General features: G+C 40.4%; 1 protein-coding gene across 2 annotated transcripts in view; it reads right to left on the bottom strand.

Moving 5' to 3' along the window:
- Cltc (clathrin heavy chain) overlaps nucleotides 1-14,373 on the bottom strand; it is a 61,147-nt gene extending 46,774 nt beyond the window's left edge. For both annotated transcript variants that reach the window (XM_034505451.2, XM_034505454.2), the window contains exon 1: nucleotides 13,832-14,373. In XM_034505451.2, coding sequence (XP_034361342.1) covers nucleotides 13,832-13,873 — 42 coding nt within the window. In that variant the 5' untranslated portion in view covers nucleotides 13,874-14,373. The remainder of the gene's footprint in view (nucleotides 1-13,831) is intronic.
- Nucleotides 14,374-14,713: the final 340 nt, after the last annotated feature.

Genomic DNA, 14,713 nt, shown 5'->3' with positions numbered 1-14,713 from the left:
TAACTGTACCTTTCCAAAAATGCGTTGAATACAGCACATTCTAGATTTTAAAAACTCAACTTGTTTGAGTTATCTTTTGATACAGTCAACATCATTGCAGTAACTGGCTAACCCTGAGCAAGACCTGAGATAACCATGTTAAGAAACAACTTTCTAGTAAATATAGCTTAGTTTTGAAAAATGTAACTATATATTTGTTTTACAAAACACTAGAGTATACTGAGAAGTTTAAGTATCACACCTGCCAAGCACTGTTAAGTAGTTAAAAAGTATACTTATCAGAAAGAATACAAGGCAAATGAAATAAAACAGTTAACAGGCTGCTGAAGAGGAGGTCCATGTTTGTGACTGCAGCCCCCCCCCCCCCCCAGGAGGCTGAGGATCACAAGGCAAGAGGATTACAAGCTTCCAGGCCTAGCTCATATTTTCAACATCCTCTCACCCTACAAAAGCTAATATCTGATGAGCATGGATAAAACCTGCACCTGGAAATTCTGTTCTAAATTGAAATTCACACAAAAATGTTTTTTAAAACATTAGACAAGGCCGGGTGGTGGTGGCGCACGCCTTTAATCCCAGCACTTGGGAGGCAGAGGCAGGCGGATTTCTGAGTTCGAGGCCAGCCTGGTCTACAGAGTGAGTTCCAGGACAGCCAGGACTACACAGAGAAACCCTGTCTCAAAAAAAACCAAAAAAAAAAAAAAAAACATTAGACAAACTGAAAGTAACACAAAGATGTAGATGAGATCGAGATTTAAACAAACCAAATACCAGGTGGTGACAGACATCTGGACTGTTTTGCAGATATTCAGTTGTATTAGCAGCTATAGAAATATAATTATAAAATGTTCTTATTTTCTAAAGATATGCCCAAGTATTTAAAAATAAAATACCATAGAAATTTGAATATCTGTAAAATGCTTAAGCAAAATTTAAAAAGTAAACAGGACAAAATGCTATACAAATCTATCTAGACGGTGGGCTGGAGAGGCAGCTCAACTGGTGGAGTACCTACTCATTAGAGTTGAGACAATCAATCAGGCCCCACAGCGCTGGAGTACAAGAGGTTATGAAGCACCCAACATGCTGCCTCATAAACCAAATGAAAGCCTTCCGCAAGAGCAGTATACACTCTTAACAGCTGAGCCATCTCTCTAGCCCTCAGTTTTTGGGTTTTGTTGTTGTTTTTATTGAAAAGGGGCTTGACATAGTGATGCAAGCCTGGAACCCTGCACTTGGGAGGCAGAGGCAGGCAGATCTTGGTGATTTTGAGACCAGCCAGATCGTCCTTTCTTTTTTTTTAAATGCTTATTTATTTTTATTTTATATACATTGGTGTTTTGATTACATGTATGTCTATGTAAGGATGTTAGATCCCCTGGAACAACAGTTACAAACAGTTATGAGCTATCATGTGGGTGCTGGGAATTGAACCTGGGTCCTTTAGAAGAGGAAACCAGTGCTCTTAACCACTGAGCCATCTCCTTTCTTAATTTTAAAAAAAGTTACTGATTTAACACACATCAGGCATTTAAGACCACACAGACACTGTATTTTAGGAGTTCTGTCCTTCCAGTTCCCAAGCTCTAGGACTACAGCTTATTACATACAGACGACTCTGAAACAGGCTGGTGTGAATGCCATTCTACCACTTCCTAAGTAAGCTTTGCCCAGACAACTGCTTTGTTCTTCTTTTCCTGAAAAGAACAGGTAAACCTTAGTAAGTCAAGGAACCAGAAAACTCGGAGGTAAGTCAACATCAGAATATGCAGTGACCAAACCATGAGAAAGAACATTGTTAAAGGACTGCATGAACCATAAATACACGCAGTCTGGTAATACACACGAAGAACAAAATACTAGCAGAAGACACACAACTAAATAAAACCACACTACTGGCAAGTAGTAAGACAATAGTAATACAACATCTCAATCTCTGCCATCATTTGCAACTGTATCTGTGCCTACTAAATAATAGGTTTGCTCTGCCTCATTCATCCAGCAGCTCTCACATTGGATGAGCCAGATGAATCACAAATCTTCTCTGAAAGTACACCCAAGGAGGATGTGTCCCACAAAATGCCTAGTAAACTTGGAGCACAGCTCTTTAGCAGCTACATCAGCTGAAAAAGTGAAATACATTAAAGCTTGTGTTTCTGACAGCATTACTTAAGACTTACGTTTCACAATTAGTGCTTGGCACCACATGTTTCAGATCCTTCTTGTTTCATCAACAGTCACAGTGTCAGCAAGTATGTATTAGCTACTGCATTTCAGACAAAGCTATTTTCTCAATGCTCTATGTACGTGTCTGTTAATTCTTGTAGCATGAAAGGACTTCCTAATAGGAACCACCAACTTAAAAGGTCAACAGTTTTACATACCTATAGTTATTCTATAGGCATGCACTTAACTTCCTACCTAGCCTAAGTATTTCATTCAGCCTAATTTCTTCTGTAAACTCCAAACATCCTCTATCTTCCACTGGTACTAAACACACTGAAAAATGCTGAGCTGTCACTTCACTGAGACCTTCCTGAAAACTAGAAAGAAGGATGTCAAAAACTGCAGTTGCTGTAATTTTCAGGAAATAAAGAAAAATGCTGAGATTGCAGCAGCATGGTTTATTCTATCAACAGGATGCCAGTCATTGTTTCTGTTGGCTCCACAAATTTCAAACAACAAATAAAAACACTTTTAATTTTAACCTTTGCTGATCCTACACTTAAAACATACATGTTTTGCCAGGCCTAGCACTTCAGACCTAGCACTCAGGAGGCAGAACAGGTGAGTCTGATGTTCAAGGCCAGCCTACGGAGAGAGTTCCAGGACAGCTAAGACGATATAGAAAAACCCTGTTTAAAAAACTAAACTAAACTAAACTAAAAATACAGGTTTATTCCTACTGCAGGAGTCTTTGAAGGAATCACTACTGGAAGGACTTTTGACTCTTGGCAGTAAATGGAAACTGAATGCAATGCAAGCAAAAACCACGGCCAGATATACATGGGCTTTAAACAAGGTGGTTAGTTGGATCGTACCAGAGTCTCCTAAAGATCTAAAGAATTTCTCCTACTTATAACCTACTACTTACTGGGAATTTTAAAAAAGAAAGAAAGAAGAAGAAATAATTTATCGCCAGGCAGTGGTGGCACACGCCTTTAATCCTAGCACTTGGGAGGCAGAGGCAGGCGGATTTCTGAGTTCCAGGCCAGCCTGGTCTACAGAGTGAGTTCCAGGACAGCCAGGGCTACACAGAGAGACCCTGTCTCAAAAAACCAAAATAATAATAATAATTGTTATTATTATTATTTATCTACTCATTTAAAAATCCAATCATCAGATAAAATATTTGATCAATTTTCACCAAGCTCCAGAGAATATAGAAGTTTTATGCCCAAAATCTTGAAGAGGGAAATGGCATTCCAAGATCAGGCCCTTTCTTTCACAAATGCCATTGTGCAGGCAAAGAACATACCAAAGGGAGGAGAAGGGGCTTATTTAAAGAGCTCAAGAATGTACAGACCCTCAAAAGCAGAAACAGTAAAGGCAAGCACAAGGCTCTGAGTTTAGTCCCCACGACTTCACAAAAACAACAACAAAACCATCACCTACATAGCTGTTAGGAATGAACACAGCTGGACAGACAGAAGCATTTCCTGCTATGACTATCTAAAACCACTTTTCTAGGTCCTAACTCCTTGCCACAGGCCCACTGCTGCACATACTCATGTGAATTTTCTACTATATGCTAACAGACCTGTTAGAAAATTAGACATATGCTGTATGCTCATTTTCTGCTTGGATTACTTATTTATCCTATGACCAACTTAGTTTACCAGGTGCTGTAAATTACAGAACTAGAATCATTTTATTTAACAGATTAGTTACTGAAATATTTTCTTGTGAACTTAAGTGCCACAAATTTCAGGTTCACATGAATGAATGAAATTGCATTCAGCATGAAGAGTTCCTGGCTGTGTCAAAAATCACTTAATATTAGCATTTCAGGAAGTTCAAACAAGATTGCAATTATTAATTAGTTTGTCTTCAACTAACACCAACCAAGCACCTACTATTTGACAACTTGATATATATACAATTTTTTTTTTTTTTTGAGAAAGGACCTCAAATGCCTACAAGTTGAGACTCTTCTGCTTCCCAAGTGCTGGAATTATAAGCATGTGTCCCTACAGCCATCTTCAATCCAGTATTTTAAGTACAATTTTTGTATCAAACTTTTTTTAAAAAAAGATTTTATTTATTATATGTATGTATGTGACTACACTGTCTTCAGACACACCAGAAGAGGGCACCAGATTCCATTACCGATAGTTGTGAGCCACCATGTGGTTGCTGGGAATTGAACTCAGGAGCAATAAGTGCTCTTAACCACTGAGCCATCTCTCCAGCCCCTTGTAGCAAACTTTTACTGTACTAAATTCTAACTTTAACACAATTATTACTGAGAAAATTGAGGGAGAAGAAACAGATTTTAGGCTTTTAAAGACTTGTATTCAAATTGTAGATCACCTTTTCCAAAAAGGAAAAAAAAAAATCCATCTCACTAATATACAACCACTAAAACAAGTTAAAACTAAAGACTACTGGATGTGGTGGCACAGTCGTTGGCACACAGTGCTTGGGTGGCAGAGGCAGGTGGGTCTTTTTGAGTTTAAGGCTAACATGGTATACACAGTAAGATTCGAGCCAGTTAGGATTATATAGTGGGACCCTGTCTCAAAAAGGAAAAAAAAAAACTCTTGCTTTTGTTTGTGTTAAAAAAGGGTATCTTTAATGCTTACAGTGTTTAGGTTATCATACTAATCTTGTTTTCTTCATATAAGTAAAGTTTGTTTCCAGTATCTAAAAATAACTTTTCATTTATTTTGGTCTCTTTAATTCCTAAATATGTAACCTGTTCTTGGCCAGACATGGTGGTACATGCCTGTAATCCTAGGACTCAAGAGACTAACACAGGAAGATGCCAAGTTAGCTCTAGGCTGGGCTACACAGCAAAATCCTGCCCTCTGCCTGCCCATTAACACAGCAGAAACAAGACAAAACATAATATTTGATTTCCATTTGTGTAAAACAGTCCACAAAATTAAGTCCTTAAAGACAGAACGCAGATTACCAGTTGCCAAGGAATGGGAAGGAATGAGAGGAAGATTGCTCAACAGGTCTAACTTCCATCTCAGGCATTGAAAATGTTTGAAAATAAATACTCCTAACTGATGTCACATTTAAACACTAAGTTGTTCAATTATTTATTTGGAAATAAGGTCTTCCTGTAAAGTCTTGTCTGACCTATACTCAAATCCTCCTGCCTCAGCCTCCCTAGAGCTAGGAATACCGGTGAATGATGGCTTTCCAAGAGTGTGCCACAAGTGTGGCACAGCATGCTGTTCACATTCATGTTAAAATGGCTAACTTAGGTGTTGTGAATTTTATTTAGGAAAAAAAAAAAAGAAAAAGGCTTGTCAAGGCTAGGGTGTTAGCTGAGAAATAAGAACTTACACATAACTGGGGCAAGGCTCTCTGGGTTTTATTGCCAGCAAGTAAGCACATACACACACTCACAATCACAAGCAAAAGCTTTTAGCCCCTTTGAAAGTATAAACTTTAAAAGACTCAGTAGCCTTAATAAATAACTCAGTCATTTGCCTTTCTTTAAATATAGGGAAAGTAGACCTGTGTTGGAGAGATGGTACAGAGGATGAGCACTTCCTGTTCCTCCAGAGGACCAGAGTTAATAAAGATTCTTTCCTGGAGGATGTTTTATGGTTAAAAATCAGACAAACACAAAACCATCTTGTCCACAGTTCAATATATCCAAATACAGACTACTGCAGAATGGGGAAAGAGATGGGTTTCATAAAACATGTACCTCTTACAGGTTTCTTTTCACCTGAGTAATCCTCAAATAATTAAGGTCCACTCAGAGTTATAAAAGTCTATACGTTTATAAATTTTACAAGCTGAGCATGTGTAGTCATTGGTAGTTTCGTTTCAGATGAACCAGCTAATTGGAAATAAATGAAAGCAACTGTTAACCAAATCCCATTTCACAGCTACTAGAATTTTTTTTCTTTTTTTTTTCTTGTTTTTTTTTTTTTTTTTTTCCTTCCAAGACAGGGTTTCTCTGTGTAGCCCTGGCTGTCCTGGAACTCACTCTGTAGACCAGGCTGGCCTCAAACTCAGAAATCCGCCTGCCTCTGCCTCCCAAGTGCTGGGATTAGCTACTAGAATTCAGTTTCAGTAGTCTAAGACCATCAAAACACTGCCATCTTTAAGACCCCTTGGTGTGCATCACTATAGGGTGCTTCCCTTTCCTACTCCAGAAATAACATAGGTATAGAAAACAAGAAACGGGAAACAGTCTGGCAGAACTCCAAGAGCTTGGCTTCAATAATGGGCAGATTGTAGTTTTCTCCTTCACCGTGCTGTGCATGTGTGCCTTGCGTAGATGAAAAGACAACTCTCCAAGGCAGTTGGGAAGAGTTAATATTTACATGTACAGAAAGGCTAAGTATTATGCCATAAACACAACCTATACTATAATCTAACTTCACAGCTGCCAGGAAGGATATCCTAACTGAGGAAGTTGAGACAAGCTAAAATCCTGACATAATCAAATAAATCCCAGACTGGCATTTTCCAGAATTGTACACTGCAGTTTAAATTTCATAGTATGATGAAATGTGGCCTTAATGAGTTTGGTTCCTATTCTTTTCAGAAATAACTAAAAAAGAAAGACTGCTTTCCCTAACTTAAAAATAAACAAACAAAAAACTATTTGCCTATTAAGTCAGAACAGGAAGCATTAGCACTACATTAGTATAAACCCACAACCATGAATATACAGTGACATATACAACAATGGCTTCAGAGGAACACACTCTTGTCACTAAGGAAAAGACAATAGGAAAGTCCCAAAGCTTCTGCTTTATGAGAGAAATACAGATAATCCTGGTCACAAATTAACTTGGTCCTAATCTTTCTTGAATATTTTATCGATGAGAACTTAGAGAAAATCCCCTATAAAAATATCATCTAAATAATTAAAGCAAAGAAAAAAACAAATGTTGGCTCATAAAATAAATATTATGCCAGACATGGTGGCTTGTGCCTAAAATTCTAGCCCTTGGGAAGCTAAGGTAGGAGGATTAAGAATTCAAGGGCACTTAGTCTACAAACACAGCAAGACCCTGTCTCCAAAACAAAGCCACCCAAAGTGGCTTTTTTGCTGGGACAAGAGAAATGGCTCAGCAGTTAAGAACACTCTTCTAGATGACCTGGGTTCCATTCCCAGCATCCATATGGTGACTTCCAATTGTCTGTAACTACAGATTCAGTGGATCCAATGCCCTCTTCGGCCTCTGTAGGCACTGCATACTTTTGGTGCATACACCTACATACAAGCAAAAAACATACAAATGCATTAAAAAAAAAAAAAAGATTACAGAACACCTCAATATAGAACAAGCAATAGTGATAAATATTTTTTATTTTATTATAATGTATGAGCACACAATGTGTATGTCCATGTACATGCATGTTATGCTACATATGTGGAAGTCAAAGGACAACTGTGCATTCATTTAGTGCAGGGCTTTCAAGTGTGCTTGGGTTTGCAAAATGCCTTTACCAGCTGAACCATCTCACTGACCTAATTTTAATAAATTTTGCAGTTAAAGCTATGTAGACTATCCACTGAAGAAAGTACCTTGCCAAACTAAAAATATAAACATTAAAATCTAATCACTATATGTGTGGTCCCATAAGTTAACTGCAGTAACTTCAGTTTTCCCATCTATAAAAGGAGACTAATTTGACTATCCAGAGGGATAAACATAAAACATTCAACAGGTTTTTAGTAAATAATAGATACTCAAGTGGTTGTAATAGTCAATAGAGTTTGATTGTGAGGGCAATTAAGTTTTGACAGTTACTTCTTTCAGAGCAGGAAAAAAAATACTTCCCATAACACAAAAGAAACTCAGAGCCCACATTTGACAGGTGTACTTTGCATTAATACATTCAAATCCAAACTTTTGGCCTTCACTTCAAGTTAACAGCATTAACTAGAGTTCATGGGTTGATGGAAGACACCTAGAAGTATGACTGCCACTGGCTTACAAGATAAGCTGATTTCATATAGTGTTGGCAAGGCATATACATAAAATGAACTCATTCTAGTATAAAGGAACTATCAACAATGAACATATTTCCCACCTCAGTGAGTATATTCACTTCACATTACCACCTTAAAGAATGTGGAAAGAGGAGGATCATGAGCTTGAGACCAGCGTTCTTGACTACACCGCTAAGAGACACCTCATCTTTAAAAAAGTAAGTAACAACCTGGGCAGTGGTGGAACACACATTTAATCCCAGTACTTGGGAGGCGCAGGCTGTTGGATCTCTGTGAGTTCAAGGCCAGCCTGGTCTACAATACAAGTTCCAGGACAGTCAGGGCTATACAGATAAACCCCGGTGGTAGGGGGAACAGGACAGTATGTGTAGTGGGGCACAGGCTGCAATCACTCTAGATGCAGAGAGACTAGCAAATTCCAGATTAGTATGGTCTACACAATGAGACATTGTTTCAAAAAAAAAAAACAAAAACACAAAACAACAACTATACTATTAATATCCAATGGCCACAAGCAACACCTCACACTAAGCTTTTGAAACATGGTTACTGTGACTCATTTTACATTACTCCAAATCAAATAACTAATAGTCGGTAATTAAGTCAACTATTAGAAAACTCAAGAAGGCTGGGTAAGGGGGTATACACCTTTGATCCCAATACACGGGAAGCAGAAACAGGTGGACCTTTTTGAGTTTGAGGCCAGCCTGGTCTACATGAATTCCAGGCCATAGGGCTACATGGTCAAGACCTTGTCTCAAAAAATAAAAACTAACCAAGAAAAAACAAAACAGGAAAACTGAAGTAAATAATCCAGCCATGCAAATTTGGTTTTCTTAGAATAAAGCATATGATCTCTAAATACATACCAAGAACTTCTAATGAAGAAAAGGTCTACATCAAAATGTCTGAATACAAAATGCCCATTTTGAATAAAATTTCAACTAGCTAATTCTATGTTGATTACATCTAAAATAGTATTTTGGGTATAACATATTAAATAAAACATGAACTGCGGGCTGGAGAGATGGCTCAGTGGTTAAGAGCACTGACTGCTCTTCCAGAGGTCCTGAGTTCAAATCCCAGCAACCACATGGTAGCTCACAACCATCTGTAATGCCCTCTTCTGGTGTGTCTGAAGAGAGTAACAGTGTACCCATATATATAAAATAAATAAATCTTAAAAAAAAAAAAAAATGAACTGTACCTGTATTTTTCCTTTTAATTATGACCATCACGTTTCTGTTAGTCAGCACTTGTCTCACTGAGCCCCAAGACCTCCTTTGTTCACTGTATCACATCACTAATCATACTTTAAACAATATGAAAATCTGTTCAGTAGGCCAAAGTCCAACAAGGAAACAAAATAGTAGAAAATCTGTGTAATTTCTTGCTTTTTTTTTTTTTTAAGATTTATTTCTTTTATGTCTATGAGTACACTGTCTTCAGACACACCAGAAGAGAGCATTGGATTCCATTACAGATGGTTGTGAGCCACCATGTGGTTGCTGGGAATTGAACTCAGGATCTCTGGAAGAGCAGTCAGTGCTCTTAACCACTGAGCCATCTCTCCAGCCCTCTTACTCTCTTTTTTAAAAATCAGTTTTATTTAATTTACATACATGAGCATTTTGCCTGCATATACCTATGTGTGCCACATGTGTGCCTGGTATCCTTGGAGGTCTGAAGAGCCCCTGGACCTGGAGTTACAGGAGATTATGACTTGTCTTGTATGTGCTGGGAACAAAACTCAGGTGCTCTGCAAGAGTAACAGTCACTCTTAAGCAGAGGCACTTCTCTGGTCCCTTGTATCTTCTCTTAAAAGGCAATTATTGCAGCAGGGCATGATGATGGCAGGCTTAGAATCCTAGCACAGAGGAGGCTGAGAAGCAAGAGAATTTTGAATCTGAATGCACTCTGGGCAACATTAGCAAGATACTGTTTTAAAAATAAGATTTATGACCATGTGTAGTGGAATATGCGATAATTCCTGCACTCTGGAGCCAGAGGCAAGCATATCTCAGTTCAAATCCAGTCTGGTATACATAGTGAGTTTCAGACCAGACAGGACTACACAGTTAAGACCCTGTCTCAAAAACAGAAGAGGAGAACTCCTAGACCCACACCCCATTCTATGGCCTCTGAGTACTGCCTGAAGCCTCACTGTATTCTACTGTTAATGTGAGATAGACCAAGGACTGAGTGAGGACACAACACACACCAGACATTGGTCTGCTCTGCTACTCACTCTCTAGGCCTCACTTACCATCACTGTTCCTAAGACAGAAATCTCAGCTATGATCAGAAACAACTGTTCCACTACCGGTAGCACACTACCGGAGTTCCCAAGACTTTAAATTTCACTGCACATTGAAGTGAAAACTATAGTTTTACATAAAGTATTCCCTAATCAGGGCACAAGTATATTCATTAAAGTGGGCCAAACTCCTTAAAGCTGAGTAAACTAGCCTTTAAGAAAATTCTGGGGAAAAAAAAAAAAAAAAAACAAAAAACCTGTCTTCAGTTAAGAAACTATTTCCATGGTAGATTAGAGTCTACTTCCAGGTGGGACGCTCTTCTAGTCTACCTAAGCATCTATTACATCCCAGGAAAACACTGCTTTCTCTTTGAAAACAGAAACCCTTGCAAGAATCCTACTATCCAACTCAGCAACACACAGCATGCCTTCATTTATGAATCAAAGTGAGAATAGGGTGGACAGATTTGTAAATGAAAATTAAAAGTATCCAAGTGCTCAACAAAATGTGCCAATGGCAAAATGCTTAATATGCCAGGGATTGAAAATTGCAGGTAGTGGAGTTTTGTCATTTTGTCCTTTGAGACAGGGTTTTGCTGGCTGGCATTGAACTTACTGAGTTCTGCAACCTAGAATTTGTTCAGAATCTGCAACTCAACAAAAATTACTTCATCACATAAAATATTAAAATTATGTGATGTAGTACCAAGCCTTGATGACAGATCTTCATCTAAATAAATGCACAAAGGGATAGGAAAATAAATAGCAATTTTTTATTTGCAATATTCTCATAAAAAGTTTAAAATAAATTATTTTAGAGTTTACTGTTAACTTTCACAAGTGAACTAACTCTACACTCTCTAGTTCCTCATTTTTCAGTTCTTCTCCTATGTGTTTTAGAAAGTTGTTTTCTAAGCAGAATGGAATGGCTTGGAAATCAAACACTTAAGATGACAATTAAAATAATTCTTACACAGATGTGCTAAAAAAGATGGGATAAAAATCTGAGATCAATAGCCGGGCGGTGGTGGCACACGACTTTAATCCCAGCACTTGGGAGGCAGAGGCAAGCGGATTTCTGAGTTCGAGGCCAGCCTGGTCTATAGAGTGAGTTCCAGGACAAGCCAGGACTACACAGAGAAACCCTGTCTCGAAAAAGAAAAAGCCAAAAAAAAAAAAAAAACTGAGATCAAGATCAAGAGATACATTACCTTGGAAAAGACTGGTGATTTGGCCTTTTGGCACAACTGATCACTATCTATCAGAGTAGAATCCTACCAGCCAAACTTAAAATGTCAACATGGTCCTCCAAAAAATAAACATAAGAGATCTTCAAGAATACTTGTAAAGCTATTTTATAAATATTCAAAATCTTCTAATTTAGGAAAACAGCTTCAAGTATTTACAGAAATTGCTACTCACATGCCACACCTGCATTAAATCTGTTTTTAATTAGTGACAAGTTTGGATTCCAGTCTGTTAAGACCATTCAACAATTTTGGTCTTGTGTTTAATAGAAATGAAAAACTATTACTCAAATCACCAACGATGATCATGTGATCAGCAGCTATCTTTGCTTCTCTTCTGTATGGTTTATATACATACCCACAGAAAGCTATTTCTGGTGAACTTCAGTGTGGACAAGTGTTAATCCCAAAAATGGGAGAAAAACTAGCAACCCAAATCATGGCCAAATTAATTAAAGCAAGCAATTAAGCTAGACTTTTTATATATATATAATGTGCACAGGCTGCCTCCCTCTTAGCTCAGTCTGAAGAGCCCACTGTCCACTAGCATCCAGAATAGTGCCTTCTAAACTCTTTATATTCTTAACAGAGGAAACTCAAACAAGCTTGAATTGAGGACAAAAATTAACTTCTCTGTCAGTATTGTCACTTGACATTTTTCAGACTTTTACAAAATAGAGATCTAATTGCCAAAATCAGATGAATTATTTGAAAACTAGTGATGACTGAAGAAAATGTATTCAACTTATTTTATGGGCAAAGATCTATTGTTTACATTTAGAATCCTAAAGTAAAATAATTTGTTAATGTAAGCAACACGGTAAAGTCTACAAGGAAATATTTAATTTTACTTGTAGCTAAATTTTAGTTAACCCTCTTTATTATCAAACATCTTTTATGCATATAAATGGAGAAAAGCAAATCAGATTGCCTTCAGTGATAATGCACTCAATAAGTTACAATATTTGATCTGGATCATTGCACCTTCCTTCATGAAATTAGCCCTTCAGAAGATGGAGCTGAAAGCAGATTTCTTTATAGGGATACTTGGGGGAAAGTAAATTAATATGAATAAATTATGATATTAAAGAGTCAGGACAAGTGAACCAGGAAAATCTGCAGTTCAGAAGCTTAATTCATCGAAGCCTTCCAATGGTCACCTGCCTAGGCCAACTGCAGGCAGGCTGCCAGGTTAGACAATGGTGTATTGACTCCAGGATAAGGTGCAGTGGGGGGTTGGGGGGAGCGCCCCAGCCTATTAAAAAGAAGCCAGTTACAGATCAACTTGTCAGGTACTGACTCAGAGCAGGTATGCACTTACAACGGAGCTCTGCTCAATTCTTCACAGTCCTGTGAGACATACTCTTGCCTTAATCCCACAACTACCTGCTAGATTCCAAAAGGCCATAAATAACCTCTAAATAAGTCTCCCTACCTGCAAGAATCAAAGTGAGCCTTAGAGGTACACTAACCTTCGAAGAAACCAAGAAAGGAAAAAATATGCGCATTCCCCTTGGGACCTTGACCCCAGGCACCCTGAGTGACACCGCCCCTAGCCGCCCCTCTATCTTTTTTCTATTCCTTCAGTGAGTGTGACCTTCGGTTCCTCACAGATGCAGGGAAGGCAAGACACAAGCCACTGCTACCCAAACCCCAAGGTGCCTTTCTCAGTTGTTAGCTGCAGGGAGGATGCAGCTCCTCCCCAACCCACCCGACACACAATTCCTGGGTGCAGACTCGATGTGAAAATGGGAATAGACCGAGGGAAGGTGACAGCCCTGCATCGCCTAGGGTTAACGAGAAATCTTGCTCACGGAGAAACGCGCGATTAGCTCCCCCACCTAGCCCCTACCCAAATGAATGAACTGAGTAAAATGGGAAGGGGGGGTCTGGTATGCGCAATTCTTGCAATCCAGGAAGCAGAATAAGTGGCCGACAGACGTAAGGCCTGCTCTCGCCGCCCTCTGCACTCCGATTCGTCATTTGCATCCTAGTCTCATATCATTTAACCCTTTAAGCTTTTAAGACAGTGTCCTTCCTCCACCTATGCCAAATACCGACACCCCCCACACACACTCCCCTTCTCTCGATCCCCTTCGGGACGGGCCGCTAGCTTCTTTCTTCCCACTACCCTCAAAAAGTCCCTCAGCAGCCCTGACTCACACGCACCTGGAGATGCTCCTGAAAGCGAATTGGCAGAATCTGGGCCATGGCGCTGTCGGTGGTCTCCTCCTGTCACTGGGGCTGCAGGGCAGTGCCTGCCCGGGCTCTCCAAGAGAGAGGAGGAGAAGGGGAAGGGGGGGAAGGCTGAGCTCAGAGGGATACTCTCCGGGGACGCAGGGAACTGGCAGGCAGACGAGAGAGCTTGGGTCGGGGGCGGAGGCTCCAGGGGCCGGGAGAGCCGCAATGGCGGAACCGGGAGCAGCGCAGACTCCGGAAACGGCTGAGCCCTGCGGAAGGATCCCGGGGCAGAACTCCGCCCAGCCTCCTCACCCCGTCCCCCTTATGTAGCCTTCCACGAACGCCGCGCCGCGGACGGGCGTAGGAATTCAGGGACGCAGTGCGCGGAGCGCTCTTCGCTGATGCGGCAGCGGAGAAACAGAGGAACCGAGGGACTACTTTTTCTAGACTCATCACTTTCCCCAGGCTCCGGTTTCTCCCTCCTCCCCTCCCCCCCCCACTTTTTTTTTTTTTAAACATTTTGCCACATCATGCGACTCGGGGCGAACTACGTCATTTCCGTAGGCGCTGTAGAACCCACCCACGCACTTCCAGGTGCACGTGATGCGGGTAGGGAAGGGTCGGTTGACGGCTGCCAGAGTGGAGGGCGAGAGTTAGGGACTGGCCGCTGCTCCTGGGAAGGAGGTGGCGGTTGAGCCCCCTGCCGGCGTGGCGGCCGGGGCGTGAGGACACCGAGTGCCTGAGGAGAAGGCCGCGGCGTGGGCGCCGCAGTGACTAAGGGAAACGGCCCCGCCGCAGCGCTCTTCGGGCGGCTGGCTGCGGCGCGCCTCCCCCGCCCGGTTTCACGCAGTGGGTGGTTGCTGACACCTC

The sequence above is a fragment of the Arvicanthis niloticus genome, chromosome 6 (genome assembly GCF_011762505.2).
Source record: "Arvicanthis niloticus isolate mArvNil1 chromosome 6, mArvNil1.pat.X, whole genome shotgun sequence".
Taxonomy (NCBI): domain Eukaryota; kingdom Metazoa; phylum Chordata; class Mammalia; order Rodentia; family Muridae; genus Arvicanthis; species Arvicanthis niloticus.
This window is presented reverse-complemented; position numbering and strand designations above follow the sequence as displayed.